Here is a 26,856-nt window from a genome sequence, read left to right on the forward strand (position 1 = left end):
TCTGCACAGGCTCGGCTTTGTTGTCGTTTCGCGGCTGTTTGCTGTGTTAACAGTTATCCCTTCATCTCTCTCTCTTTCTGTCAGTCTTTTTCGCCTTCCCTCTCTTTTTCTCCTACAGCCCCTGAAAGGATTTGGTTCCCTCAGCCTCAGCACAGTCACCTCAACTTGTGAGGAGCTTCAAAGCAAACTTTGAAATAGTTTTTTGTAACCCAGGATGGACTGTGGGTTTTCAGTGAAGTGGAGACTTGTGTCTCTGTGAAGCTGGTTGAGGTTTAGGTAAGTCTGACATGCTGGAGCTGCAGAACCTTGAGGATGTTAGCGGCACCGGGCCCCACGCTGATGGACACGGTTCTGATGAGATGGAGTGTAAGATCTGCTACTCTGCGTATAATCTGGAGAGCTGCAGGCCGAAGGTCCTGAAGTGCCGCCACCGGCTTTGCTCCAAATGTCTCTGTAAGATCCTGGATCTGGGCGAGTCGCCACCGGACGCCCTGGTGTGTCCGTTCTGCCGCTGCACCACCAGGTTCCTGGGGGAGGCTGTGAGGAACCTTCCGGACGACTGCAGCCTGGTGGCGAGGCTGGCTCTGCAGAGCAGGAATCAGAGGAACTTCCGGATCCAGCCGGACTCTGAGGCGGAGCTGCTGCTCAGCCCACGGCGCCTGAACGCCCTGATGGGGAACAACCCATCCTACTCCGCCTCCGGCCTCAGGAGCTCTCCTAACTTTGTAGTCATCACCATCATGGAGCCTCCACCGGCCGCGGCCCAGGACCTCCGGGTCGGCTCCTGCAGACTGACCCAGGACTCGTCCAGTTCAGACTCGCTGGCCTCCGCCTCTCAGCGGTGGACGGTGTGGACCTGCACGGCCCTGATGTGCCAGACCTCGGCCCGGGTTCTGGTGTGGGTTCTGGGCCTGCTGTACTTCAGCTCGCTGCCCATGGGGTTCTACCTGCTCATCATGCAGCGGACCACGGTCGGGGTGCTGCTGGTGAGCCTGGTGCCCGCCAGCCTCGTCTTGATCCTCATCTACGGCTTCTGTCAGTGTGTCTGCTATGAGCTATGGCACTGCTTGCCACCGTGACGGGGACGAAGAACCGGGCCAATCACAGCTCTTTGAAAATAAAGTGGATGTTTCCAACTTAGACACTGAGAACGATCTAAATAAATCTTATTTGTATCCTCTTTAGTTTCACTTCATAACCTAGTTACTAATTCTATGAGGAATGCTTCAAAAACTCTTCAACATCCGTTGATTTGTTATCTTATAGTGTATCAATATTGACTAACTTTTTTAATCGATTAGGACCTTTATTGATAGAAAAAAGGATCAATCTCAACATTTTTCTAGACAATCTTTGGAAATTTCTGAGTTTGAAGAGTTGAAAATATCAAAGTATTGTAGATTAATCTGATATTTTTTGTATTTTTATCAGGCAAATTTTTGACTTTTGGAGCTCAGAGATTTCTTTGTTTTTCCAGTAAAATTCTGGGATGGTTTAATGATTAATCTCAGAATTTTTCTGGAGAAAAAAAATAAAGTTCTGAGTTTGAAAAGTCGAAAATTTGCTAAAAAATAAAAATCTCAGAAGTGTTGAGATTAATCTAATAATTTTTTTAGAATGTTTTTTTCTGGATTTGAAAGTCACAAATGTTAAACTTTTTTAAACAGAGAAATGGCCAATTCTTTTCTAGAACATTTTGAGATTACTTGCATTAAACTTTAAAGTTAATTTCACATGGTTGATGAATGCAACTAAAATTTCAGGTTAAGTGCTCTCGGAGGCCCCCTGCTGCCCGGGAGCCCACATGCAGCTCAGTTTGCTGAGAAAATTCAAGGCTCATATCTTCATGTGTTCACTTTGCAAATAGCCTGTTAGGCTATTTGTTTCACTGCAAAAATAGTTTTTAGATTTAGTTAAAGTCAGATCGGTTTTGTTGTTCTTCTGTAATAAAAATATTACCTACATTTAATATGTAGTTGCTTTATTTCAGTTTGCCACTTTATTTCACACCATAGCGGATGGCAGTTCGTGTGTATGGTGACACATAAATGAATGACGTTGCACTCCAATAAATAAGACAACAAACAACAAAACTTGACGTCATTGATGTGACACGCAGCCAGAGAATCAGCTGAATGAGAAACTGCAAGCTGGCGGGAATTAAACTTAATCAGATGGGAAGCGTAGCAAAGTTCCTTTCACAATAAAATAACTAGTTTAAAAATAAAATAATACATTGAAGAGATGAATAAAATTCTGGATGTTCCTGGTGCTGCTATTATTCTGCAATTTGGTAAATTAGTGTAATATCTTTTGTGAGAGACTATATCAGACAGAATTTTGTCCCTAATTGATCAATAATGTGATGACAGAAATGACAGAAAAGTAACAGGTTCTAACATATTTATTATAATTATAATTATTATTATTATTAAATATGTATTTTTGTTTTAGAATGACATTTTATTTCTGTTGGCCATTTTTTTATGTGACCAACTCAGATTCTTGTCATAATAAAACTCAAATAATAAAAGTAACAATAATACTCTTTAAGGATTCACATTAATAATAGAAATAAGACATTTTGCATTTTAGATTAGTATTATTTAGATTACATAATGTTTCAACTCTTATTATTTCCCACTTTATTTAATTTCCATTTGGGATTAATAAAGTATTTTTTTAATTATTTAAAAAAAAAGAACGCAAACACAGAATTTTATTTTGAAACCCCAATCTGGAAATGGCCACAGTTAATACAGGAAATTGACTCCATGCTACCATAGGTGGAGCGCAGCGGCAGAGAGCCGTTAAGCAATGCTGGGCAGCCGGGAAGAGAGCGCCGCTGGCGGACAGGAAACGGCCCCCGGGCCGGTGGGTCCCCCGGGGGCCCTGAACCCGGAGCACCGCGGGCAGGAGAGGGCCCCCGGCCGGGTAGGGTGGCGTGTCAGCGGGCTGGTCAGCTGGAGGCAGCATCCGGTCAGGACGTCAGCCCTGTTTGCTGCAGCCAACGCGGTGATCTGGTAGGCATCATGACGCAGGGATATCCGACAAGCAGACCTGTTAAAACAACACCACGATTTTAGATCAAATATAAAATATGAAGCAGTTCAACCTGATCTTTAGATTTATTAATAAAGTTGGTTTGAACAGTTTTTATTAAGAGTAAATATTCCCAAGTCTAATTTAAATAAAGTATACTGTCCTATAAATATTTTTAAGGAGTTCAACGTTGAAATTTCAATAAATTATTTTATTTTAATTTTAAAGTTGCATGTATAATTATGATGTGTGGTTGTAATAAATACTTAATAAAACTTTAAAAAAGTGTTTTGCTATTGAGAAATGTCACTATTATCCACTAATGGATAATAGTTTAATTATTCAGTTCAGCTCTTACTCAGGGCGAGGAGATCAACATTTTATATTATTATTACTTTAATAATTGATTATTCTGAAAATGAATACTTTAATATGATAAAATAAACTGACATTTTCTGCACATTTTTCATTTAATTTACTTAAGCTTATTTTTATACAATGTTACAAATACATAAAATATATAAATAAAAACTAATCATTCAATCTCTTTTTGCAATTAGAAAATAAACATTTTATTTCCTAAAATTCAAAATTCAGTAACTGCTCCTTAGTGAACACTTAGTTATTTCTAGCAAAGGATGCATCTGCAGCTAATCAATACAGTGTAAGTCTGGTGATTTATTTTTTGTTTTATCGATTAGTAATTGGATGCAACAGGTACTTAACCGGAGATTTTTATTTTATTTTATTTATTTATTTTCAGAATTTGAACCTGCAGGTGAAACTAAAACTATGCTACTTTCTGGGTAACTTATTTACAAAGAATTTTAATCTTAAATGCAAAATCTAGTTTTTCTTTCTAACAGTTTTAAATTAATTACTGCTCTGAGTGTTTTATTCTTTCAGCAAATAACATGTTTTAAAGTCTGTATACTCCAGTTAATGATTGATTGATTGATTGATTGCTAAATTAGCTGACGATTAGTTAAATAATCAATTAGTTAAATAATCAATTCATCCGATTAATAATTTCAGTCCTAATCTAACTGACATGTTTTCTTTTGCACAATCTGTAAAGTTGCATTTAATAGAAAATTTTAATTTGATCTTTTGTTGTTTCCAAATGTCTTTATATTTGCCTAAAAAGAACACAAATTTTACGCAAGTAGAAAAAATCTAATTTAGTTTAATGTTAATTGATCAGACATAGAAACTATAAAGTACTATACCACTTTAAATGGTGTAACAAAAATAACTGTTATTTGACTGGAAAATAATTTTACAGGTATAAATATTAGAATATTAGCATGATGGTTTATTTAGCATTATTTCTTCTTTTTGCTCCTTTTTGAACAATAAAAACCCTTTAAATGAGTTTATTGTGACACTTTATGAAACCAAATTGTCTCTTTTGAGCTAAAACTCGGATTTGTGTTTGTAGGTTTGTTGCCTTCAGCTCTTTTCGGATCTACAGCCTTATTTCCATCCTGTTGATTCTGCTGGTCGTCACGGTAACCGCAAGAGATGCTGTTTGGACCAGAACCAAAGGTTTCTTTCTTCCATCTGTTGTCTACACACTTACACCCTTACAGAGACCGATGAGCCTAGCAGTCATGTTTGTAACTGTGGGAGGAAGCTGGAGTACCCAGAGAGAACCCACAGGGAGAACATGAAACTCCACGCAGAAAAAATCAGGACGCCATTTTAACCCAAAACCTTCTTGTTGCTAGGCAACTGCCCCACCATGCATGAATTGATGTAATTTTTGGACATCACATTTTAAGTGCCAGTCGTTAACACTCTGCATACACATTGTTTCAGCGACATGTTAAGATATTTTATCAAGTAAAGCAGGGCTGGAACGATTAATCGAGACGAATCGATTAATGAAATAATCATCAATTAATTTAGTAATCAATTAATTTTTCACAGGAGAAATTATTGTTCTGTCTTTTGAGACATTAGAAAGGATCTTTATATTTTGTAGAAAAAAACATACCAAGAGCCAAAATTAAGCCCAAACTGTACACAAATTATAAATGTTTTTAATTTAAGATCACAAAGTCTCTTGGTCTGTAAATCTGTTCTACCCAGAAATCTGGAAGTGGCAGTTCAGCTTCGCCTCGTTCAAATTCAGGAAGATAAATCTCCTATTGAGCATCTTTTGCTGTAGTTGCATTTTAGGCAATTAAATTTTCATTTTCTTATTTAAAAATGAATTGAATTATGAGTGTGTTTGCACATTTTAAGTATTTATAATATTGTTTAAAAATAATTGGTTAATTGAAAGATTTGCAGAATGGAAGTTTTTAAATCTGATTAATCACTAGAATAGTCGATTACTAAAATAATCATTAGTTTCAAAGATAAATGGATTGATGGATGGATTTATTGACTTGATTTATTGATGGATTGATTAAATAAACTCTTCCTCAGAGTTAAGATGCTTAGTTTTGAGCTTAATACAGAATGTCAGTATACTAAAATATTTATCATTTTTAATGTCTCAAAACAAGTTTTCATGCTGACATTATTCATATTCTGTGCAGATTTGTTCTAAAAATTAGTAAATTTTTCATTGTCTTCCTGCAGTCATTAAACATTTATATTACTTGGTCCAGTAATTGGGTCGTTTTTGGACAGGATTGTGTCTCAGTGTTTTTTTTAAAGGTTATAAAAGTTTAAATTAATCATCCTGGACAGCTTTATGTTCATTTTCTCTGGTCAGATGTTTCAAACTACAGGCAGGCCCAAACACAGGTTCCTCCACTGGCAGATGATGTCATTCAACGCTTCGTCATTTTTATCCTGATGAGTAACAGTGAGGCACTGAAACCTGAAACCTGTGGCGTCTCATCGCTAATGCACTCCTCTTTAAAGAAGGAAAAAATGACTCTACTTCTGCATTTAGTTCAGATACAAGGAGCTAAAAGTCTGTAGCTTGTTATCACACTCAGATTACCTGGATAAATGTGTTCTAGGTTGATTTTTCATCTTGTTGCTCTTCATCTTTTCCTTTAAGTGTCACTAATAAAAAACTTTGATATATTTAAGTAGTTATATTGTAAAGTACCATCTACGTTCAGAGCTGTTTTTTCCTCCACAGGAGCTCCTGTGTGGCGCAGCATGACCAGCAGGTAAGACAGGATTCAACCTCTGGACACAAAGCAGGAAATGTGTTTGTTTCACCTGAAAGAGTCAAATATCCAGTCAGACTGGAGGCAGTTTGTACATTTTGACTGGATCAGAGGAAACCCAAAATGTGTCACTAAAATCCTCAAATTTAACAAACAAACATACTGAAGGTAAACACCTGATTGTTCCCAGTGAAACGGATCCTGTTTGCTCTCAGGCTGCCTGATGTAAAAGCCAAACACCTTGATTGAAACATAAAGCTGATCATGTTGACATCACATGAAGGAAGGTCTAACTGGATAAATGTGACTCCAAATTGGAGTTACATGATCCGGTAGGTGGAAGACGTCTAACTCTGCTGGACGGACAGAAACGCTCAGCTGCAGAGAATTGAGTTAGTTTTCTCCAGCTGGATCAGGACACCGAGTGCAGAAAGAAACTGAGACTTCTGCTGTTTTCTGAAAGCTCTTTTTGTTGTTTACATGTGTGAATATTATAACCTGGAGGAGGTTTTACCTCCATCATACATACTACGCACTAATCGGTAGCCACAAAGCTAATGCTTATCATGCAAACAGCAGCCCTGCATTGAAACGACCATATTGGCAATTAAAAGCTATGAAAGGCTGGAGAGAAAGATGTCATGTGATTTTGGATAGAATCAGGAGGAAGCCCACTCCCTGAATAAAAATCAAGTTTATACATGAATTTTATGATTGTACTGAAGGAAGTTTTCACATTTTCTTCCCAGGATTCATCAGAGAACATAGTTTTTTACAACCCTTCAGTCGTCCGTCCCTGTTGGCTTGTTCTGGCCTGCTGAGTTTACTGCACTTTTATTATTTGGATTGTTTGATTAAAACAAACAGCTAGATATGGCTAAAAAGTTACTTGTTAGTTTTATTTTATTTCTAGTCTACTTAGATATTTGTACTAAATATAATCGGTAAGATTCTGTGTTTTGCAGCGTTGCTCTGTTGCTCTGCAGCAAAAAGGTTTTGAGTCCAAATCCTGGTCTTTGTCTTTCTGTGTGGAGTTTGGTTGTGTGTCTCTGTTCCCCTGTGATGGGTCAGTGACCTTTGACCTCTTCCAATGGCTGCTGGAGACAAGCAGGTACAGAATGAATGGATAAACGTTGAAAAGCTGGTTTCAACGTGTTTCAGTCCCCCAGAGCCTTCAGCTGTGTTCTGTACCTGCCACCTTAAAAATCAAAACCATCTATTATCTTGTGACAAATGGTGTTTGTACTGAAGGTCAGAGCAGATTCACAAGCTGCTGCAGATTTAGTTTGAGAAATTTAGAGACGCTTTAGATCTGGCATCAGTTCATGCTCTAATTAGATCTTCCTGAAATCTAATAGATCAATAAATAAGAGTTAATATGATCAAAACATAACCAGATTATCTGCATAACTAGAGGTCCTGCATGTGATTCAGTCTAAATAAATGTTTAATTAGCTCAATGATCCTGCCTGCAGATTTTATTGATTTGGATTCAATTTCATTGATTAAATTTTTCATTATTTCCTGCAGACTTTTTATGCATAAATGTAAATCCGTTAACATTCAGCGACTTTAGAGTTTGTGCAGCTAAAGACATGATTGTCAAATGAGACATAAATCAAAACAGGAAAAATCTGAGTCCACAGAGAAATGAACTGTGAATAAAAATGACTGTTAAGGTGTTGAATTTATCACATTTTTATATTTTGTTTTGTTTTACTCAGTTGATTATTTTGATTAACAGCTCACTTGTTGCTCCAGAACATTTTGAGGTAAAAATCTAAAGAGGATTTAATATACTGTTGTGTTTTATTTCTGTTTTTACATCAAACTTGCAGAAAATAACCTGATTTCCTGTTTATGAGAAAAACAAACTTTGATTTATGTGAGCAGATGTCCCAAACAGTCTGATGAGTTTTTTATGTACATCTCTGGGATTATGACATCATACGATGTTAACATTCTGATAAACACACCAACAAATCCACAGTAGCACTTTTAAACATTAATATTTATCTGAAGATAAATATTAATGTTAAAGCTGTTCGACTTTAACGTTTTTATTCATGTTCCTTCACACAAGCTGCAGGAACCTGAAAGGATCTGAATTTATTCTTTTTCTTTTAACAACACCTCACAGTAATTCTTTCCTTTCTGATTTCATTGAATTTTTCACATCCTGTTCATCTTATTATAGAGATAATACAGATTCATGAACCTGAATCTGGACTGCAGCTCCAGAGCTGATTGATCACATATGACCATCTAATCTAATCCTCCTATCTGAGGCTGAATCATGTGATCAGCATAGAAACAACCAAAACAGAGATTCAACCTCTGAATGAACTCACTGCTAACAGATCAATACATTCACAGTAAGTACATATTTAGAGAAATGTGTTTTTGCTGCTTCCATACAGTTAAACACTTTTAATGAAAGTTTAATGAAAACTACAATATTATGCTTACACTGCAAAAACTCTAAATATTTTTGGTCTAGTTTCTATTGCAAATGTCTTAATACACTTGAAATGTAACAAAACTATCTTACAAGTAACTTCTCAGTAAGAAATAGAAGTGAGTTTTGAGTTAATTCCTTAATATTGATGAAAATGTACTTGTTCCATTGGCAGATAAATTCACTTATTAACAGATATTTTCCCCATGTTATAAGTGAAATTATCTGCCATCTTTTCCATCAATATTAAGGAATTATTTACCTAAAATAAGCTCCTATATTTTGATGAAAAGTTACATGTAAGTTAGTTTTGTCTCATTTCTAATGTATTACTAGAAACTGGACCAGAAATACTTAGTAAAATTGAGTGTTTTTACAGTGCAGGATGGTTCCTGTGATCACTTCCTCCGTCCTTCAAGCAAGATTATCACAATATCGTCTTTGCTGCTGGAAGTCACTGAACAGGTTGTTGCTAGGTAACCATGTAGTGAGTGAGTTGCTAGGTAACCACATAGTGAATGAGTTAGATGAAGCCACCAACTTTGCTTTGCTAGCCATGACAGGTTGAGGGGCTAAAGCTTTTCCTCTGCCTACATCTCCCAGAATGCCGTGCGGTTCTGGATTGTGGAATTATTGAACATTCCATCAGAAGTTTTATCTATTGATGCTGATCATATATCTACTGGGGTTTGTATTGTTATTGGTTTATTGATCAGCCTTACTCCTCTCACCTTTGCCTGAGTTATGACCCTTGCTGAGGATCGCAGGCTGCTCTCCGTTGGAACGTCGTCCAGTGTTTGGTTGGTCCGTTCCTCCCGGCCACAGCTGGCTGCTGCCTGGGATTCAGCAGAGGTGTCAGGGATTAGTGGGCGCCACGCTGGATGCAACACATCAGCATTATGCAACAGACCGATGGTCGAGTTCGGGTCAAGGATGATCCAGGGTTTGCGTGTTAAGAGATAAAAACAACATGGCTGCTGCTTTACAAAGACTGAAGTTGATCAGGTTGTCATGGAGACGGCTCTGTTGACCATTTGAACGAGCGCCACCCATTGTAGCGCCGTCTCTATGTCACTGTGACATTTGGCTAGCAGGATGGGATTGTGCCACCGCCACCTGCTGCTGTCGCTCCCTGTTGCATTGTGGGTAACTCTACTGCAGGCTTGCAGCAAGTTCAGGAGATTAGCTGCTGACCCGAAATGCAAACTGACAGCTGCAGGATCAGAGCCATCTCTCTGTCTACGTGCCTTTTTATGTGTATGTGGAAAAGCAAAAACCTGCTGGGGAAATCTCTAACATAGTGGCCGAATTTACCTTATTTGGCTCTGATGCCTTAATGCTAATAATGCTCCACAGCCTTCTACATGCAACACTTACTATCAAACGGGTGAATATTTTAATGCTTAAGATACAAAAAGAACCACAGATTTCTGATCTAGCAGATAAAAATTGTGATTCGATCATAATGCAGTAACACTTTGACATAATTCACCATGAAAGTAAAACTGTGAAGATAAGACACAAATTTAGTCCAAGTTCTGTGCAAATCATAAGAAATTGATTTAGTTGTTCTTCAGTGCAGGGGGGACACAGCAGGGGCCCGGACCTGTTCTGTAGGGGCCGTGGCCCCTGATGGCCCCTGTCTAGAACCGCCCATGGTTTTTGTTTTTCAGCTCATTCCTTTGTGTTCAGTTTTCTTTGTGTGGGATTTCTTTAGATCTTTATTTCCTCCTGAGCTCATGTTCAGGCACATATCGGCAGATTAAAAGCTAAAATTTCATGTCAATGATATCAATATTAAATAGAATATCTTCTAAAAGAAATGTTATACCGTTGCATAATATTCCCATACATTAAATTTCGTCATCTGCAGAAACTGCTGAAAAACCAACACAAACTCGACTTCTTGCTTCAGAGGAAAGCTGTAAGAATCACATTATCGTCATCCAGTCCATAAAATATTTATGACATTTCATACTTTAAGTTTAAGATTTAGAGATCAGAACCGGATGGACAATATGCAAAACTTATAACAAACTCCTCCCAAGTTTTATGAAAAAGTGGTTTGAAGTTAAAAGTATTAATTAAAAGAGAGAGGTTTGTTTAAAAAAAAAACTTAATGCCAGAATAAATATTAAAAAATAATTGCACTTCAGTAGGAGGGATTTGTGTGAGGAGATAAACATGTTTTCTTCACTTTTTAGATAAATAAAAATATATATCCTAAACAAACACAATAAAGGTTTAACTGTAAGTGTATATTTTTTCATGAGCTTGTTTATAGGTTTATATTTTTTTTATATTTATATATTTTTTTTAAATACACCAGAAAGATGTTGCTGTTTTGAATGCATTTATTTAAGGATTAGGTAAAGCAAAACAGAGAAAATTTGTAAGAAGACACATTTCACAGCACTGTGTAAAGGAGAGTAATTACTTGATGATATAGATATGGGTTAGTTGACAGAGGAACAGAAAACTGAAGGAAACTTCTCAAAGAAAATGACTAAAAGTTCACCAGCAGCAGCAGGTGAATGAACACAACAGAAGATAAAAAAAACTCCCAAGGAAAACAGAAAACAAATCAGTTCTCTGAGCAGAAAACACAAAAACAAAGATCTAACATGACAGCAGAAGTGAAATAACTCTGTGTGGCAGGCAGAGGGCAGTGGAGAGTAAATCAAAAATCTTTTTTCGTTGTGAAGTAATAATTTATATAAACTAAAAGTAAAATATCTAACTGTCCTGAATACATTAGGATTTCATTTTAAGGGGAACCACGATTAGTTATTAAAAATAGACCTTATTTAGGAAATAGTTATCTTGTATGTAAAAACAATACAGTAATAATATTGTAGGTTATTTAGGTTTTATGAATTTTAATAAACTATTTTGACAGGAATGTCGCCATGTTGTTCACGCTGCAACACATTCTGGGTAAATGATGCGTAATGGTCCAACTGCCTGGCTCCTCCAGCCGAAACATTAATGACTTACTTTATTAAGCCTTTTTAATTTGAACCGGTCTTGTGCGAAATTCTGTTACCTGTAAGTACTTCTGTAGCTCTGTGTCCAGTTTGGCCACAGCGGTTTAGGGTCCGAATTTCGTTCGGTGTTGCTGGTGACTTAACATTTAGCACGGTGATTAGCTCCATTAGCATTTCCGGTAGGAACAGCTCTGTTAGCGCTGCTTGTCTTTGACGTTTCTCCCAGCGGCTGTAGCGCTGTGTCCGGTTCGGCATCAGCTGTGCTGTGTAGAGTCTGCTGTGGTGACAGATACCGGACTTTGCTACCAACACCGAACCTCCACGGTCCGGTCAGGTCGGTGGTGTGAGCACCGCAGGCCGCCGTACAGCCCCTGTTAGCATCTCAAAGAACGTCCAGCTCTGCCTGTCTCAGCGGCAGCACGGCATTTATTTATAGCTCGTTAAGATAACGACCACCTATTAGAGCCGTCGTTGGTTTTACTGGTATGAATGACTCAAAGTGTTGTGGAGAAAAGTCCAGGGTCCAGATTAGGTCCTTCATTGTGTTCTGCTCCGGCTCTCACTGCGCTCTGCTTTCTTTATGTGGGAAATTATCCAGATTAGCCTCTTTTTTTTTATCACAGCCGATAGTGACACAGTGTGGTATTATCTAAAATTACACCAATCAAATGACAACTACTACTGGGGTAAAATTAGCCTTAATGTGTTTACTCTGTAGACTCTAGTACAGAATGGACCAAAACGCATCATCAACCCATCGGTGAAAAAATGGTGACCTCCATGGATGAAAAATGTAACAAAAGATGTAAATTTTTGAAGTTATTATGAGTTTTGGCGTATCACAAACAGCATTTTTTTTAGGCAATAAGAAAATTGCAACATGTTCCAACATGTTCATTTAGTCCTGGATCCTTTTAAGCTGAAAAAGGAAGAAAGAAAAAGAAGAGTAATACCTTTTTTAATTTGCCACACATTGCAACTGAGATCATTTAGGCTTCAACACTGTAATGTTTTAACAGGAGTTTTTTAAATTTCTCAGTATTTCTCTGGAAGTCCCTTTGGCCTGTAGCGGTTTGGATCTCCTCCGCTTCGTCCCCAGTGATTTGCTGCCTGATCAGCAGCTTCGTCTTCAGGACCCTGACCCGACATTCCCTGCACCAACTCTCTGAGATCACTGAAAAGGAAAATCCACAATATCACTATTCAGAAACAAACTTGCAAAAAGGAAACAAACTGATCTGTAGACGGTTTCATCCATTATTCCTGCTGGCTGTAAACAGAGCGCTGCTGTGTGACGTCTATGTTTTCTTTTAGAGGTCGTAAACCATTCGCACAGAAGCAAAAAACATCGGATTTAATCAAAAAATCTGAATTGAGCATCAAGACCTTCTGTTTGAATATTTAGGGGGTTTTTTCTCTGAAAGCTGTATTTATCAGAGGTTTTCTTGGGCTAAGATTTTGCACAAGGTGGATGAGATTTATATAAGTGTTATAAAAGGAAATCACACCAGCAATTAACATTTTAGTTATTTTATATTGGTCCATGTTGTCCAGGGTTTGCATTACCATAAGACTGAGTTGCAGAATCATTCAACAAATTCTTGTTCTAAACTTTTTTTCGGCTCATAAATCTGCAGTTTAATACATTTGAACAGTTCTGCACATGAATGCATCACATCACCTCACAACAGCAAAACAATGATCTTAAAGTAATCATCTGATCTCTCTCTCAGTCTGACCTTCTTAGATCTTTGCTGGTGTTTGACCTTTGAAGACTCTTTCTCACCTGATGACCTCTGCAACCCACACGCCTCCTGGTCCTCTCTGCGCAGCTTCATAGTTTCCTCTGGCATGAAAGTATTTATCACCGTTCTTCCAGTTGGATTCTTTCATGTCCTGATAGGCACTCCACATATCGCCAGCTCCTTAACAGAAAAAAACACCAGATATTCATTTAATATAACCCTGAAGACTTTCAGTAACAACCCCAGGACTGACTGTCATATTTTCTACCTTGAGCAGCTTCACCAGGAAAATTGTACCAATGAGCTTCAGATCCAGCGATGAAAATTAGAACAATTCCTGCTAAAAGCATCTTCATTGTTGCAGAAGCCTGAAACAAAAGGAAATACACCAACATATGCAGAAGTTTTGAGGAATTTTCTAGATTAAGTACTTACTTCTCAGAGTGCGCAGACGTTTCAGTAAAACCTCAAGGATTCGTTCTGCTAACTGCAGAGACAAGTCCCTTTTATATTCTGTGGCAACAAATGGGCTGTATTTCAGAACCGGGGGAAATCCAGATTATTTTTTACAAGACCTGACTGGTGAAAGTGAAAGTGAAAGAAGAGTGCATCATATCAAAACAGAAACAAACCATGTTACCCTCTGGGTTTTTCTTTTTATTGGGTAGATTTAAGAATTGAGTCATTATGATGCAGTTTTTCCACAGCAAGAAAAAATAAAACTGGAACTGTGTGCGTGCGTGTGTCCTATTTAGGACCATTTCTGGCATAGACCAGTGGCCCTTATGGGCCCAAAGTCCGGTTCTAATGCAGTGCCATGGACCCCCTTGTATAAGGTCAGGGGTCAGGTTTAGAGGTGGGGTATGAATTAATTTTTGGTTAGGGTTGGTGAAAATGTCTGGTTTAGTCATCATAAATGTTTCATTTTATTGATATTACAGATAAAGTTTGCCAAAACTGGTTTATTTATTCTTCAAATTCATTTTTGTTCAGTCTGAAAGTTATTTTCTCCTGGCATTTATTGATGTAAAAGTTTCGTTCTGTTGCTCTTGACAGTTGGCGGTTACCATTTCCACCAGAAACTGTCAGCTCCTCCCCTTTTTCCGTTGTTGCCTGTAACTGTATTAAGCATTAAGATCAGCTCTGTGTTCTCTTTACAGATATTATATTTTAGCATATACCTCAGAGAAATGTAGTTATACACATGGTTTCATGAGTCACACTGCCATGTTTTGCATGTTTTGTTTTTAACTGTTTATATGCATTTTAGCTGTGAACAGTCTTACCTTTTTTTTCTAAATATTTATAAATATAACTGTGAATAATGTCTAAAAATTGAATGATCCACAAAACATTGTTCTATTATAGTTAATTTATGTGAATTGGTAAAATGTTAAAACATGTAAACCTCTTTATATTCAAAGGTTTATAACAAAGGAGGGCAACTCCAGGCCTGGAGGGCCTCTTACAACTTTTAGATGCGTCTCTACTTCAACACACCTGAGTCAAATAATGAGGTCATTAGCAGGACTCAGGAGAACTGGACTGCACTAGGAGGTGATTCAGCTGTTGGATTCAAGTGTGTTGGACCAGAGAGACATTAAGAGCTGCAGGACACCGGCCCTCGAGGACCAGGATTGCCCACCCCTGGTTTATAACCTCACGCTTAGTATAGTTCCTGTAATCAGTCCTTGTCCAAGTGTCACAACATGTAATTCAGACTCTGGCCACTAGATGGCAGTTCTCAAACTGATTTTACATTAGTAATTTTTCTACATGTCATTGCGATATGAGCAAAATGCCCTGAGCAAAATGGCCGCCTTTTGTTTTGTCATAAGGAGCTCAGGTCTGTTTGCACTCATTGAACAGATTATTCAGTTCCTCCAGGAAGTTGCAATCTCATACTTAAAGCATTTAATGCAAATTCACATCACCTTCTTAATTTCTGTATTTCCTTCTTTTCTGACCAATCACTGCAACTCGGCTGAATTTTAACCAATTCAGCCCAAAACCCCATTTTTATTTAACTTCCTGTTTCAGTACATCTCTTGAAATCATTTTAAGATCTTAGGATTTGATTACACTAACACCAGATTATTTTAACTTGAATGACCAATAAGAAATAATTCTTTTGAAATGATTTTATTGGTATTAATGGTGATATTCCAAGAAGGTATTTGAAAATGTTATTTGCACTTTTAAATATTGTTAAAATTCCTGTCTTTTTTGGGGGGGGAAGGTTATGAGCAGCAATTTTAAATTTTTTATAAACTTATTATGGCAAAGATATAGCTTTAGGAAAATTTGCCAATTTCTCTGCAGCTATTTGAAAAAGAAGCCACAAAATCGGTAATTTTATGCTGCAACAGTCACAAGAAAACATCACATCATCCTGGAGGTACTGAGTGTTTGGGCTCATTAGGAGTGTGTGTGTGGACTGGGGACTTGCCCGGGATTTACCCAGCGTCTCATCCAATGGCTGCTGGATAAGGGCTCCTGCCCCCCATAACTCTGCATGGATAAATGGATTCAGACGTACGGATGGATAGAGAAGTTGAACTTACGGATAACATTGTCAGAATGTGAGACAGAGTTGTCCTCTTATCAGTCCATCCATCTCTGTCACTGGGAGTGTGTGTGTGTGTGTTTGTGGGGACGGGGGTGATGTTGATATTGGGCAGGTGGGTGGGTGTTGTTGGTGGTGGCAGCTGTTTCATGAAGACCCCCCTCCACCCTCAACCCCATTCCTCTGTACTCCTGACGGCTGCCGGGTGGAATGCAGCGTGACCCAGTTATTTTTAGACGAGCCCACTTGAAATACTCCAAGCTGGGTTTCATTGAGGATAAACAGAATCTGCTGTCAGACTGTCGCCTGCTTTGCCGTGATTTAGCTGCTGAAAAATACTGATTCAACCTCAGTGTTACATCCTACCAGAAAACCTTGTTCTCGTAGTTCCTTCAACACCTCTGGAAGACTTGTGCTAACATCTGGAGATGTCTCCTGAAGATCGTGGGGCAGGACTAAGGTACAACGCTTTGCTAGAGACAAAGAGCTATTGTCTGATCGATGCTTTTTGTTTTTTCTTGTCTAGTGAGTTCTTGGATTTGAGAGTTTGGGAGATGATTAAACTGCTTCCATCACACATCTTTAGCCACCGTTGTTGGGCTTTTTATGCTCGATGTAATTCCAGGAAGATGGTTCCCTATAATTAGGATATTTATGACCTGGTTTCATGGTAAAACTACGGCAGCGTTATTGCATCCCAGCTCTGCGTCTCCCCATCTCTCTGAAGTCTTGAGTTACTCGTAGCTTTTTGGTCTCCAGTGTCGACACTCGCTGGTTGGCTTTTCTTGTTGACGTTTACAGGGAATCGGATCAGCCCGTTCCGCCCGGTTACTGTATGTGTGTCTGTATGCAGAACATAAACAGGGATTAGTTGCATCAGAGGCAGGGTTGTTGTAGCAAATAGCCACACAAACAGGCGGGTAAACATATTAACACCCCCGCCTCCAAGCCGCATCATAAGATAATTCTGCTGCCATTAGTCACATTGTTTGTCTTGGGTCTATTTTAGAAAGTGTCATGACCGGGCTTGTTAGAGGCTCAGCAGTGCCGTCCTCTCTGTTGTTTCTGAGGTCCTGATAGGGTTAAACAGGATTTCCGTCCAGCAGCTGCTCCTCCCTTTGTCGCCCACGTCTGACTACCAAGGATCAAACCCTGACAAGGTCCATCCTTTCACTTTAAATTTGGATTTATACATTTTTTCAGAACCAGCTTGTCACCTTATTGCAGAAAGAAGGAGCAGATGCTTTTCACCAAGCACATGTTGCTCCAAGTGTTTTGCAGAATCATCCGCGCATGGTCAGCTACATCACGCTCTCTGGAAATCAGAGTCTAACAGGCGCGTGTGCTTGGAAGTCGTGCAGTGGGCCGGGTTTCAGCGGACATTTCGTCATAGGAGTTACTTGAGACGCTGACGTTTTGGTCAGGTGGGCGCAAATGAGACACTACAGCTTTTTGTGGCCACCTTGTTTGTTTCCAGCAGCTTCTTAAGTCATTATGAAGAGATGTTGGGGAAAGAAAAAGTCCTTCTACGGTCTGTTCTGTGTGCCCAGACAATGGAAACAGTTTGTACTTAAAAACAAAACCTTTTTGTCAGATGCGCTAACATGGAAGATAAATTTGAAACATGACACACTAACTTAAATCAAATTTGTTGATGAATTCACTGGGAATCAACCAATAAACACTGTAGAAATATCTGGTTAGAACAGCATGCTGGTTTCTGTTCCTTTGCTTTCGCTTCCCATTGAAAGTTCACCTGGTCCAGTGGGTCTGTGTTTGCCTGAATCCTCACTGCACCACTGCTGTGGTTCTTGCCGAAGTTCCTCCTGTTAAAATAAGTTGTTGCTGTCCATTGTCGTGGGACAGACTGGCGACCTGTCCAGGTTGTACCCCGCCTCCCGCCCAGAACGTTAGCTGGAGATGCCAGCAACCCTCCTGACCTCACTAAAGACAAGGGTGTACAGAAAATGGATGGATGGATGGATGTCCACTGTCGCCCTCTGCTGACTCAGGATGGGGGATTGCACCATATTTAAAAAGAATAAAATAGAATTTGGTTTTGTAAAGTGTCTTGAGAATAATAAACCTATAAAATGACTAAAACGGCAAACAAAAAAGCTTGACTATTTGTGATGAAGTTTGTGGAGGAGGTCAGTGGCTGTGTTGTTGTGTTGGAGGATCAGGATCAGACAAAGGATACACTGAAGGAGGCTAAAGCCAGCTAATCATTAAGCCAAAGCAAATAAATGCTTTGGCATTTGAGTTAGGTGGTCATTCTGTGTATTAGATTGGAGAGCTATAAATGCTCAGATTAGCCTGAGATGTTGAGCAACTGATAGACTGGCAACTTCACTGGGTTTAACTCCACATCCCCCCTCTTCCCAATGAAGGCTGGAGAGGCAGAAGCATCTCACCCTCCTGGACTTCAGGGTTTCAGTGATATAGATAAGGAACAGAAGGATGCAGCAGTGGGCACCGCTAACTGAAAGGTTAGCAGCGCTAACACTAAGGAGGTAATTATAAACAGTTCCACTAATGCTAAATAGTTATACCAACATGGTATTTATGGGAAGCTAATTCTAAAGCTTCAAATCCAACCATCACAAGATTAACATAAAGAGGCTCTGAAAACATATATGTACATTTCTGCTTATAAAGTGCTATATCAACATGGTATTTAGTGGAAGCTAGTGCTAAATCACTATACCAACAAACTATTTATCAGGAGCTAATGCTTAAGCACAAAACCAACCTTGTATTTAGGAAATACTAATACTAAAGTGCTATATTAAGATTATATCTAGGAACCTATGCTAAAGCGCTATATCAACATTGAATTTAGCTAGAGCTAATGCTTAATCACTATGTAAACAAGGTATTTAGCAGATGCTAATGCTAAGGCTCTAAATTCAACCATGTTGGCACCCAGGAGAACAGGAAGAGGCTCTCAAAACAATTAATATATTTACATGTTTGTATCTACTTGTATAAAAGTAACACCCTAGTTGTTCATTTAAGTGTTGAATTCGTCCATATTCGTCATTCGCTCGTTTGTTGTACACAGTTGGGGAGGAAACTGTTTGTGTTTAGTAAATATTTGTGCGTTTTGATTCAAGAACCACATTGATGTAAAACCTGAACTTCCTTAATTAACCACAGCAAATCCAATTAACTGAGTCTTATACAATATATGTGCAAACATCATCAACCAATAAACAACCATCTAAAGTGTAAGCAGTTAGTCGTAAATACCAAGAGGAGATGACTGAGTTGTTGCTGCAACTTGATCTTCATGGTGATTTTGCAGCAGTTGTTCGCTGTTTCCAGGACAGCTGCTCACACAGGACAGGAAGTTTCCATCCTCAGCTGGATTTAAATTTAGTGCTTAGTCGTTTCACGTGATGAACACGATCAGAACAACAGCTCGACAAATTTAAAAGGAACAATCACAGGCATTAAGCCGGAAACAGTTCCACTTGGCCTGGGTTAAACTACGCAGTTATCTTCTGTTCGCTCTGTTCCCACATTTTAAACATAGTTTTAGCCAAAAAGTGACAACTCTTGATGTAATGATGTAATAAAACTTTTACATTCATTAAAAAAACCTCTCATGTATTTCTAGCTGACCTGGGGTTGGATCATTGTACATCACAGCATGACCAGTGTATTATCACTTCAGTGGGTTGGCTTTGAAACAAGGACAGATGAAGGATCAACATTCCAGTGCATGGATTTAAGAGAGGAAACATGCCTTGCATTTTACACCCTTACCTGGGTTTTCCCAGACCAGTCACGGTTTGTCCTTGTTATGTAAAATAAGAACAGGAAGTGATGCGAGGGAACTCCCAGGAAAGAAATTAAAGTTTTATTTTTCAGCTGTCTCTGAATTCCCATCTTACTCTGGAAAACTCTGTCTCCTCCCGGTTTCCGTCTGACACCTGTTTTAGCAATCATCCTCCTGGTGTTTCATTGGTCATGCCTAAATTTAGTGGTGACACTGGATTTTAACAGGCTGTTTTACATGCACTAAATCCTCAGCTAAATATATGCATCGACATCAATTATGCAAAGAAACAAACAGCAAATGATGTTCATACACATCATTTCAAGCCTTTCTTTCTGTTATTTATGATTTTCCACTTAGAGCTTATTAAATCATGACCATTGAGGTTAGAATATCACATCGGATTGTCTAAACATCAACCCAACTTAAAAGTGATGTATACGTTTTTATTCTTGTTTTTATTCATTTTTTTGTGTTACTACTCTAATATATACAAAGTTAAACTGCTTGATGTAATTTGGTAAAAATCTGTCCAATAACAAACAGATTCCTGTTTCATTGACACCAACCCCTGCTTGTGAAAAACCCTTTTTAACAGCTCAGCTGTCAGAGAAGCAAGGCGTTGGGGATCCTCATCTGATGAAGGGACACACATTTTTCAGCTTCAGTGACTGATTCTGGTTCCTGGGTTTGTGTGGTTCTAGTTGGGAGATCATTGATTCTGGGCAGGACAGCCGGTCCAGAACCGGACCTCAACTCGGTGACTCCCTGAGACTTTTCATCCAGGAGACGTCGGCGTTCAAACAGCAGAACCCTGGCAAGGTGAGCCTGACAACCTGGCAACATGAGCTTGAGTTTGTCATAAAACAAACAAACAGAAACAAATCTGAGTGAAGATGTTTGTTTGTGTTTTTCCTGCTGTAGTTCTGCCTGCTGGTCTGCAGTCTCTGCACCTTCTTCGCTCTTTTGGGTCGCTACGTTCCAGGAATCGTTATCTCCTATATCATATGTGAGTGAAGCGACCTGTCGCACTCTTTTCTACTTATTTTATAATTACTGTATTGATACGTGTTGCATCGATCGTTGGTTCCTTCCTGTAGTGCTGGGTATTTTCCTGTGGCCTTTGATTTCATCTCAAGACAAAAGTTTGTGGCTGAAGCCAGTTCTGCAGAAGCTGGACTTCGGCATCGGGCAATTTTTTTATAAAATCAAGCAGAACCATGGTATGTATTAAACACTATTTTTCTTTAAAATAACCAGACTTATTTGTAATCTGTTAAAATCTGCAGGCCTTCTGGACATCTTTGAACTTTCACAGATTTTTTAAATAATTTTACTCTGTAGTGGGGGGACAACATACTCCCCTCTGCAAACCTGAGCCTGAATATTGAATCCACATATTAAACAGTAGCAACCATAATGTATTTTTAGATAAATGCAGTATTGCTTTATTTGTCTTATGTAAAAACTTCTTCCAAATAAGCTCACAAATAAAGGGAAATATTCAATCTATAGAGGTGTTTTTCATTATCTTTTCTTTTTAAACAAAGTTGCATTTATTTGAGTTTAATCTGATCCTTGTTGATTCGTTCCTTTCAGAGAAGAGACTCGTTCAGGCTCAGACGGAGAGAGAAGACGTCGAATCCGACCTTTCTTCAATGTTTCCCAAGGTTTGTAGTTGATTTTCTCCTTCTGGATCTGATTCTGTTCACTGACAGGGTCCAGTCAGAACAACTGGAATTCACCACTTATGATCCTTATGAGTCTTGTTAGCTTGTTAAACCTTCAGCGGGAGTCGGGTGGGTTGGAGGGACTTGATAAAATATGTTTAAAGTCAGAGATTTTTCCCTACATTTTATACAACTGACAGCTTTTAGTGCAAAAGGTGACATTTCTGTGTGTTTCTGGTGAGCCAGCTCGACTCCACGGTGTGTAAAGACATGTCGGTGTCAGATACTGAAGTGTCTGACGTGACATGGACGGATAACGGCACTTTCAACCTGTCAGAGGGACACACACCGCAGACGGAGAACTCAGAAGGTGAGAATATCAGAACGTGTTTATGTCTTTCTTAGTTTACTGACATTTCACAGGTTTATTCTGTAAGAATGTTCACTTAGTGCCATCTAGTGGTGGAATTTAGCCACAGGCAGGAGACTCAAAGCGCAAACCTCTTAAGATTGAGTTGGTCTTTAATAGCGCTGTTGGTATGAACTCAAATTTCCAATTGATATTTTTGATTAAGAACAATTCAGCATTTCTTTTATTGAGACTTTTACTACTTGAGATAAATATTTTCTCCTGAGCAAATTTATTGTACATTTAAGTGCTGTATTGTTTGTTACTGTGTATTGTTTGTGAAAGTCTGTATGTTCACAGCTCAGTTTTTCCCTCCTCCAGCTGGCTTCAGTAAGGAGTCATTTTGGAGAAGAGTTTGTCTGAAGGCGATGGAGATGAGGACATGACAGTCCTGGTTGGTTTTTCTTCTTACTCACTTCTTGGTCCAACTCTGCTTCTTTCAGATCTTGATAAAGAGGAATTGTTCACCGCTGGTCTCCCAGATTTCCCTTCCCTTGATAACGGCACAACAACCAACGGTGACGATGACCTCAGCCTTGACCTTTCCTTACCTCCGCCTCAACCAATCAAATCAAACCGATTGCCTCCTACGTCACACGAAGGCCAACCGAGCGGCAGCGCCCTGGAACTGGTCAACCAGATGGCCAGTGACGTCATCGCCGCTGCCGTTACGTCCGCCATCCAGGAGAGGATAGAGGCTGCCGTCGGATGCTTGTCTCTGAGCGAAGACCCCGAGAGGTCAAGGCCTCCGGATTCGAGCCGACTGCTGGACCTGGCCGAGGAGTCTGACAGCGAGGTGGAGGACTTTGAGCTGCTGGACCAGTCTGAGCTGGAGCAACTGGAAGGGGAGCTTGGGTTGGTAGAGGAGAAGACGAAACCCAAAGAGGAGGAACCGGTCAAGACCGACAAACCAGCCTCATCTGGATTCTTCTCTAAACTCCTCAGACGCCACTGATTGGTGAAAAGTTTGGCAGGGGAGGGTAGATGGTCACAAAGGACAACCAGAGTTTCTGTCACCTTTGGCTTCTTTTTGAGGAGAAAGCATTACCATTTTTCTCTTTTAGAGCTAGCTTTTACATTTGAAACATCTATTTCAGCTCATGCGCAGCAGAGGTTCACTTACTTTAGTATATATGTCGATCTTGTCATGATGTGGAAGTTCTTAAAGGAAACAGAACCTGTGATTTGAAATCTGTCTTCAGTAAAACAGCCTGGGCAAAGAAAAGGAAGTTAGGAATGTCAAAGCCTATCATTATTGTTCCACACTAGATTTTACAGTTTAAAAGGAATTAAAAACCTCACAGTAGCTCAGACCGTCAACCTTTTAATAAGTAAATACTCGTTCTATAATATTTCTCATCAGATAAGTTTCTGCACCTCCACAGCAGCCAGTCAGTTGAAATCATGAACCTCAAATCAACATGTCATCTTTATCAGGTGGTCAAACTGAGGCCTTTCAGGACTTCACATTGTTTAGATGCATTATAACTCCATTATAAACCCAATGCCACGCTTTCCTGCTCCTTATTTCTAACAACAACACTGCAGGTTTATCTTTGACAGGCAGGCCAAAATAATTGGGATTTAAACTCAGAGCTTCTCTGTCTCTCAGCAATCAGTGCAGCAGATCCTGGGTGCAATTTGGAGGTATGTGCGTTGCTTCTCAGCTGTGAACTCAACATATCCCAGTTTCCTTTAGCAAGGATTCCTTGTTACTGGGGTGCTTGTTGTCATGAATAGAGTGGATTGCTCGTTGCCAAGAGGGAATTTATCAGGAGCAAAAACGACCAGAAATGTTGATGTGATGAGAGTTGGAGTTTTATTCACCATGTTTTTCTTCCATTTGAGTCTCAAATGTTTCTAAAAACAGCCCGAGTAAAAAAATCACCCAACCATTTTTTGGCAATAATTTAAAGTTTTTTGGTGCCCAGAAAACGAGTCATTTTAAAAACATAATCCGATTTTTAAATCACAATCAACAGACACTGCACTGTTTCCTAGCAACCCCAGCTGAGTTCCAACACATTTGGTCAGCTGGCTTTCCCACTTCATGTGCTGTACAATGGCTGCTGGAAAAGAGAAGTGTTTTGTTGTTGACTTGCCATCCAGAAACCACTTTGATGCATTCTTGTTGGTTGTGCAGGAGACTCCACTTCTGCTTTTCAAAGATGGACGGTTATATAATTGCACATCTGATTTCAGCCATTTTCAGGTGAGAGTCTAACTGAGTTGGGGGCGTGGCCAGCTGTATCTTCTTTGTATTTAAAGTGACAGGATGCACCAAAACAGCTCATTGTGAAAGGAGATTAAAAAAATAGGCAGAACAGAGCAGAATAAAATCTCTTTATGTAAGAATGACTTTGTTAGATCTATCCTAACCTGCTCATGAAAGCATAACAGATCACCTCTCATTTGGTGTGAAGCTGTTCTACCTGGCTGCCAGCAGGCTTGTACCCTACAAAGTTCTTTCTTTTGTCCAGTATGAGGTTGTGAAATTAGGTTGTTTTTTTTTCTTTTTTTTGATAGATTGCAGATAAGACACTGACTGTTCATACTGACTCCACAGAAGCAATCCTAACCAGTCACCTGAAATCTGGCTTAGTTCTTTCAAATACAAAGAAGTGAACAAGTTAATGGTGACAATCACTGCATAGTTACATTTTTTAGGCTGAGATGAAAACATTGTTCATGACTGGATCGTTGATGATGAAGGTTTAAAGATAATCAGGTTCATTGTATCTCCTGCGTTAGGATCTTAGTGTTCCTTACTTTAGCAAACATTTCTGCAGCTTTTTCACTTTTCTTTTGATGCAACGTGCAGCTGGTCTCAGAATAATATGCATGGATATCTAAATAAACATCCAACAGAGGGGCTGTAGGAGATTTTGTGGATTTTTGGCAGTGAGCTGCTGGGACTCAGCAGGGAAAGACGGGATCCGAATGAGGAAAAACAGAGAAATTAGACTGAATGTGAATTCTGTTGGAACAATAAAAGAAAACAAGTTTGATAATATAATTGTACTGACTTTTATTATTCACAGTATTATCCGCTTTCATTTGTTGTTCCATTTTTATTTTTGATATTTTTTTCACCTTATGATTTTAGTTTCAGCTGTGACAATTTCTGCTTTAAACTGCAAGGTTATATAAATGCAAAATAATAATAAAGAATCAGGATTACATTGTTTTTTTTATTTATTTATTTGTCCAAACAAATCTGGCATTTATTTCTGACCACATTAATCAGAAGTGATGCATCTCAATTATTTTACCACCAGATGGCAGTAAATGGAAAATAAATTGGTTTATTGTGGCCCAGATTGAGGCGTGATGGTTTCAAAAATCCCAGTCTGTGTTTCCACCAGACCAATGATTGCTATTTATTAATTTTTGCAATAATTCAAAAGCTGAGCTGTGTGAATTTGGATTACCCTACTGCACGGGATTTAAGGAAAACTATGATGGAGGTGGAAAATAATTAAAAGATATTAATATTTAATGTACTTTAAGTCGTTCAAGCCATTAATTCAATAAATTCTTTTAAAGCAACCTGTTGGATTTTAATGATGTTTATATTTGTAAACATGAGGGAATATTGTTGATTTTTATTTTAGTTTATTTAATGATATTTAGTTTTAGTTTTTTAAAAAGCCACCAATGACAAATCAGGAGATTTCCAGGAGTGATAGATCTTCTTTCTATTTTTTCTAATATCAAACAATTAAATGTCAACAAAACAAATACAAGAATAACAAGAAATCTCAGTTTGAGAAGTTTATGTTTCATTATTTCAGTGTGCAGCTACTGCCAGTATTTTTGTTAGCAGATAGAAATCTAAAGATCTTTGCTCCTCATATCTTGACAGTGAGATTTCTATTGAGTTGCTGTTTAGGATATTCCCCACAAGGGGGCGCTGCAGACCCGGGAGCCTGTCTGCGTCCCGTAATGTTGCCTAAATCTAAACAAACAAAAACAACACAGTTTGACGGAATTAAAAACTACAACAATAAAGTCATTACTCAGAAGTTAAGATTTAGTGATGTTTATAAGTTCTTGAGGTTTTCTATGTTTTGTCATTATGAAATGCTTTCTGAACCAGCATCTAAAAAATCAGCATTTGGTTTTTCTAGACATGGAGAAAATGTTATTATTATTATTATTATTATTATTATCCAGTTTAACGTCTAAAAGAAGCTCATAATCACATTTAATGGACAGTAGAACTGATTGACAGAAAACCTTCAGGTTGAGTCTTTAATATAAAAAAAGAAACACGTCATATTTACAGCCCTGTTATTGTTCTGCTATGTGACCAAACCTGATAAACAACTCTCTTCTTGGTATTCCCACCATTTCCAGTCAGATCACATATTTCCTTGTTCCTTCCTTTTATGTGCTCAAGCTTAAGTACAGTCACAGTTAACAGTCACAGTTAGATGAAAACAGAAATGGAGCAGCAAGGAGTTCAGCTGGACCGAAAAACTTTCTCCTGTCCGATCTGTTTGGATCTTCTGAAGGATCCGGTGGCGATTCCCTGTGGACACAGCTACTGTATGATCTGTATTAACACCCACTGGGATGAACAGGATAAGAAAGGTATGTACAGCTGCCCTCAGTGCAGGAAACCCTTCATATCAAGGCCTGACCTGGAGAAAAACACCATGCTAGCAGCTTTAGTGGAGCAGCTGAAGAAGACTGGACTCCAAGCTGCTCCTGCTGATCACTGCTATGCTGGACCTGAAGATGTGGCCTGTGATTTCTGCACTGGAAGAAAACTGAAAGCCATCAAGTCCTGTTTAGTCTGTCTGGCCTCTTACTGTGAGAAACACCTTCAGCCTCATCATTATTCAGCAACTTTCAGGTACCACAAGCTGGTGGAGCCGTCCAAGAACCTCAAGGAGAACATCTGCTCTAAGCATGATGAGGTGATTAACATGTTCTGCCGCACTGATCAGAAGTGTATCTGTAGTCGCTGTTTACCGGAGGCACATAAAGGTCACGACACAGTGTCAGCTGCAGCAGAAAGAGCTGAGAGGCAGAGAGAGCTGGAGGAGAGAC

At 38.9% G+C, this 26,856-nt stretch overlaps 4 protein-coding genes across 5 annotated transcripts in view; 3 read left to right on the forward strand and 1 right to left on the reverse strand.

Moving 5' to 3' along the window:
- rnf182 (ring finger protein 182) lies at positions 1–1,184 on the forward strand. The gene has a single exon (XM_007577129.2). The coding sequence runs from the start codon at positions 288–290 to the stop codon at positions 1,077–1,079; it is 792 nt and encodes a 263-aa protein (XP_007577191.1). The 5' UTR covers positions 1–287; the 3' UTR covers positions 1,080–1,184.
- A 1,589-nt stretch (positions 1,185–2,773) lies between these two features.
- retreg1 (reticulophagy regulator 1) overlaps positions 2,774–26,856 on the forward strand; it is a 27,261-nt gene continuing 3,178 nt past the window's right edge. The window contains exons 1-9 of one of the 2 annotated variants that reach the window (XR_001659455.1): positions 2,774–3,023; positions 4,484–4,590; positions 6,149–6,179; positions 20,424–20,541; positions 20,644–20,728; positions 20,820–20,942; positions 21,319–21,389; positions 21,636–21,759; positions 22,242–23,269. Coding sequence is in view for 1 of the 2 variants with exons in the window: in XM_007577108.2 (XP_007577170.2) it covers positions 2,818–3,023; positions 4,484–4,590; positions 6,149–6,179; positions 20,424–20,541; positions 20,644–20,728; positions 20,820–20,942; positions 21,319–21,389; positions 21,636–21,759; positions 22,242–22,753 (1,377 nt within the window). In the remaining variant the exon portion in view is untranslated. Of the gene's footprint in view, positions 3,024–4,483; positions 4,591–6,148; positions 6,180–20,423; positions 20,542–20,643; positions 20,729–20,819; positions 20,943–21,318; positions 21,390–21,635; positions 21,760–22,241; positions 23,656–26,856 lie in introns of those variants that run through there. The other variant, XM_007577108.2, reaches the window with a different exon arrangement.
- On the reverse strand, positions 10,976–14,674 carry LOC103155427 (serum amyloid A-5 protein-like). Its single transcript, XM_007577109.2, has 4 exons — positions 13,805–14,674; positions 13,638–13,737; positions 13,411–13,549; positions 10,976–12,798 (listed from the first exon to the last, which is right to left on the reverse strand). Exons 2-4 carry the CDS (start codon positions 13,723–13,725, stop codon positions 12,660–12,662), a joined length of 366 nt encoding a protein of 121 aa, XP_007577171.1. The 5' UTR covers positions 13,726–13,737; positions 13,805–14,674; the 3' UTR covers positions 10,976–12,659.
- LOC103155444 (tripartite motif-containing protein 16-like) overlaps positions 25,943–26,856 on the forward strand; it is a 2,254-nt gene continuing 1,340 nt past the window's right edge. Inside the window, exon 1 of the mRNA XM_007577130.2 lies at positions 25,943–26,855. Coding sequence (XP_007577192.2) covers positions 26,235–26,855 — 621 coding nt within the window. The 5' untranslated portion in view covers positions 25,943–26,234. The remainder of the gene's footprint in view (position 26,856) is intronic.

This window comes from Poecilia formosa, unplaced genomic scaffold (assembly GCF_000485575.1).
Source record: "Poecilia formosa unplaced genomic scaffold, Poecilia_formosa-5.1.2 Scaffold428, whole genome shotgun sequence".
Taxonomy (NCBI): Eukaryota; Metazoa; Chordata; class Actinopteri; order Cyprinodontiformes; family Poeciliidae; genus Poecilia; species Poecilia formosa.